Below are 4311 nucleotides of genomic sequence, written 5' to 3' on the forward strand. Positions count from 1 at the left end.
CACCTTGCTTCTAATAATATGACTATTGGTGTGACACGCTCAGCCTTCGGTCACATTATTAGTGGCAAGCACTGATGAGGATTTGGAGGGCAGAAGGGGCGGAATGCAGTGAAGTGGAGTGATGAAAACATCTGTATGGTTGCTCGTACACTGCATACTTTGTTCTCGTGTTCTATTATGCTTTATACATTTGTCCTCAGGTACTTAAATAGATGGTTCACCGCAAAAAGAAAATTCTATCATCATTTACTCACCCTCACGTTGTTCCAAAGCTGTCAGCTTTAGATTTTTTTATGTCCATATGATGGAAAACAGCAGGGTCCAGTGTGACAGTCATATAGGTTTAAGTTTAGAATTTAAGTTTATGGGTAAACTATCCTTTTTACCATAATCAATGACAAAAAAAATAAAAATTACTTCTATGCCGTACTTATATAAATATAGCCTATAATATAAGCACAGAAATAAACATCAAAGAATACAATATGAAATACAAACATGATACTGGTGTATTCATCGCTCTTTGATTTTGATTACTATTTTGCTCATTAATCAAGCAATATGTTCTAATTTATAAAGCCTTTTATAAAACATTTCATGAAGCTTTACAACCATTCCAATTTCACTTAATTGAAGTCATTGCAATTTGACTTAATTGAAGTGACTGAAAGCTCTTCTGTGAGAGCAATAAAGAATTCATTAAAAACGTCTCTCAGTCTGCATGTGACTGCATGAGTCCCTAGAGAGACGTGAAGAGTACGGACAGCCTACACCAGGTCAGGTCTTTCAGCTAGTTTCAAAGCCTCATGCATGCTGGCTGCTGATAGCTTGCGGTTGATGTTGCGATACCGGCAGCGGATGAGGTTGTGGTAGGTGGTCCTGAGGTCTCTGTTGAAGAATGCATAAATGAAAGGGTTGATGAGCGAGTTGGCATAACCCAGCCAAAGCAGCGTCCTCTCCACCCACAAAGGCACGCAGCTACACTGCACTCCACAGATGAACGGCCGCGCCGTAGAAAGCAGGAAGAAAGGCAGCCAGCATATTGCAAAAGCACCCACAACAATCCCGAGGGTGGCCGCTGCCTTCTGCTCTCTTTTGAAAATGGAGATGTTTTTACGGTCATTTTTGAAAAGGCGAGAAAAGCTCACACACACCTCCACCTCCCTCTGCAGCTTTAGGACCGCAGTCACACAGTTCACACTTTCCTCATCTTCGGCTTTGGGAAAGCCAGCGATTGTGTGTTTGGCAACACTCACCTTTGCCACTCTGTATATCCGGTAGTACATAATGAGCATCACAGACATGGGGATGTAGAAGGCCACGGCGGTGGAGTATATAGTGTAGCCCAGGTCCTGGCTGATCAGACACACATTGTCATCGTTGACATTCTGAGCCCATCCAAACAGTGGGGGCAGGGTGATGGAAGCAGAGAGAAGCCATACAGACAGCACTATTTTGGCCATGCACTTTCCACTCTGTCTCACAGGATACGTCAATGGCTTAGTGATTCCCAGGTACCTGAGAAAATGGAATGGAAAAAGGGAAAAATGAAAGAAGGAAAAAAAGAACTGTTAAAGTGCATCACTGTCAAAGAATGCATAAATGTGGGCACTTTTGCAGTGCCTTTCTTTGTCCTTCTTTGGAACATTGCAATCTAAGCTTGAAATAAGTCCTTGAAAAGAGACTGGGGATAGTTGTCATAATGAATAATTGTTTTTTTTTTTTTTTGTTTGGTAAACAAGTGATTTTAAATAAATCACACTGACATACATTCGGACAATAGTCGAAAATATGTTAAAAGAGCCATTTCTATAGTAAAGTTCTCATGACAAGTGTGTTTTTTAAAATTTTTACATATACTGTAAAAAAAAATTTGAACCTTTAATTGCGATATGTCTTAAAGAGATATATCTACCTGATTTAACCCATAATTAAGTTAAGTTTTAGAAGCTTGAAAATAATGTAATGTGTTGAGTTATATTAGGTAATAATATTTTTTACTAGAATAAAGCCATTGAATTTAGATGTTTTTTATTAAGCTGTTATAATTATCTCTCTCTCTCTCTCTCTCTCTCTCTCTATATATATATATATATATGTGTGTGTGTGTGTGTGTGTGTGTGTATATAGCATACATATATAAATGGTATGACTAATGGTTTACTGATGGTAACATTTTTTCAACGTTACTTTTTACCTTTTGGCTGGCTTTATAAATCGTTTTTAAATGTGTTTTAATAAGGCTGTTTAACAGCATATTCTATTGTGAAACATACAGGTATAATACATTTAAATTAAATGCAGTGGCATAGCTAGAGTTTTATACTGGCCAGGGGGTGGCCAAAATTAATTCAGGGGGTCCATAGACCATGACAGAAAATCAGTGTATAACTCCAACCTTGCATAAAAAAGCATGAATAAATCCTATGATTGCTGATTACTTCACATTACCGCACATTAGTTTTCTTACAGTAACTTCAATTGTTAGTCTATTGGAAATTATTTATCTTACAGTGCATTCAGGCTATCAATTTTTACCTATAATGTGTTCCCGGGGAATCAAACCCCCAACATTGCGCTTGATATCGCAGTGCTCTACCAATTGAGCTACAGGAACACTATATTTTATCTATATTTTTTATCATCTGATTAAACAGTGGTTGGAGCTAAAGTTCAAATATTAACTCATACTCAAACTGCAAAGACTGCTTTGTTTTCTTATTATTTAAAGTAACCTCTGTTTTGTCTGCCACAGCATGTCTGTCCTCTTTGCTCTGCGATGTTTTTCACTCCGCAAGGAAATGAACGTGTGGAGTGAGAGCGCGTGAGTAAGTAAGAGGCTGGACGGTACCCCGGACGCGATGCGTTACACAAAGTTAAGAAATGTGTCTTTACAAACTGTTTTTCCAAAATAAACCACCCTGAAAATTTTCAGTAGAGTAAAACTTTAACAACTTACCCCTGTCTCCTATACACACAACCTACTGAATGAAACATTTAAACTATACAGTAATCCATCAATGATTATTTGAACCAAATTATTTTAAATTACAGCATCTAAATCTGGGAGACCTACCTGTCTATGCTTATGACACATAGTGTCATTATTGAAGCGGTGCAGCACATCACGTCCATGGCGATAAAAACATTACAGAAAACACGACCGAAGATCCACTGTCCTCCTATGAGATCAGTGATGCTGACAAACGGCATTACGACCACCGCAACCGACAGGTCTGCAACGGCCAGAGAAACGATTAAGTAATTAGAAGGTTGCTTCAGTTTCTTTACAAAGCACACTGATATTACCACCAGCAAATTCCCACAGATTGTTAAAAAGGTAAGCAAGGTCAGAACCCCTCCGATGAGCACTTTTTCAACATGTCCGTAACTCAAAATCGGCTCTCCGCATCTGGTCTCGTTATCCATAAAACTTGGCGTCGGCAAATGTGTAGTGGTATCGTGCATCTTGTTAAGAAAGCGCACGTCCATCACTTCAGATGTCAAACTAGTCATGAGTGCCTGCACGCGATCCTTCGTCAGTGTCGAGATCATATTGACTGCTGAGAGCTGTCCTTGGTTCTGAAAAGATGTTGCTCTCATTATCCATCAGATATCAAAGTACATGGTGTGTTACAACACAAATGTACCGCACTGGGACAACAGAAGAACTTCCCATATATGCGCGAGGAGCCATTCAAGTTGTCAAGTTAAAGCTCACAGAACTAACCGCGCGCTTTTACGGCATTTATTTTATTGGCGTCTTGACTGTGCGTAATGACGCGAGGTGTTTATGGGCGTGACTCTTTTTTTTATTATTATTACAGAATGCGCCCTATTGTGACAGCAGGATAGTGATGGAACCTTACGAGATAAGTCAAACAGGACAATATCACCTTGTAAGAGAAAAAGTGAGTATAAGCGTCACAATACATTAAACGTCCATTCATATAAGAATTGTGGGCAAGCGCAAAAAACAAAACAAAAAAAAATACAAAGAAAAAGAAAAAAATATATATATGATATTTCCTGACACTGTGATTAAAAAATATTTCCTCTTACCAACTCATGGCCTAACATAGAATTACGATTAGCCTACTTATTCTTTGATCACAGTGTTATTCCTACACTATAAAAAAATTAAGCCACTAAAATTTTGTTTGCCTTAAGTAAAATTGCATTTAATTTAATTAATAATAATAATAATAATAATAATAATAATAATAATAATAATAAGCAGAACGTATTGTGGTTATTGTGATTTTTTTTTAAAGATAAATGACATTTCTGAACTGTGTGTAGCATTGTATA

The 4311-nt window shown here is 37.7% G+C and overlaps 1 protein-coding gene across 1 annotated transcript; it reads right to left on the bottom strand.

Annotated features, from left to right (window-relative positions):
* Window positions 1–723: 723 nt before the first annotated feature.
* Window positions 724–3733, bottom strand: htr7 (5-hydroxytryptamine receptor 7). Its single transcript, XM_026223317.1, has 2 exons — window positions 3077–3733; window positions 724–1518 (listed from the first exon to the last, which is right to left on the bottom strand). Exons 1-2 carry the CDS (start codon window positions 3601–3603, stop codon window positions 768–770), a joined length of 1278 nt encoding a protein of 425 aa, XP_026079102.1. The 5' UTR covers window positions 3604–3733; the 3' UTR covers window positions 724–767.
* Between the last annotated feature and the right edge of the window lie 578 nt (window positions 3734–4311).

This window comes from Carassius auratus, chromosome 37 (genome assembly GCF_003368295.1).
Source record: "Carassius auratus strain Wakin chromosome 37, ASM336829v1, whole genome shotgun sequence".
Lineage (NCBI taxonomy): Eukaryota > Metazoa > Chordata > Actinopteri > Cypriniformes > Cyprinidae > Carassius > Carassius auratus.

Excerpts from the sequence above, each read along its gene's own strand:
- htr7 (XM_026223317.1), bottom strand. The coding sequence starts at position 3,603 with ATGAGAGCAACATCTTTTCAGAACCAAGGACAGCTCTCAGCAGTCAAT. Across the intron at positions 1,519-3,076 it reads TGTGTCATAAGCATAGACAG|GTACCTGGGAATCACTAAGC; the intron begins GTAGGTCTCCCA and ends CCATTTTCTCAG.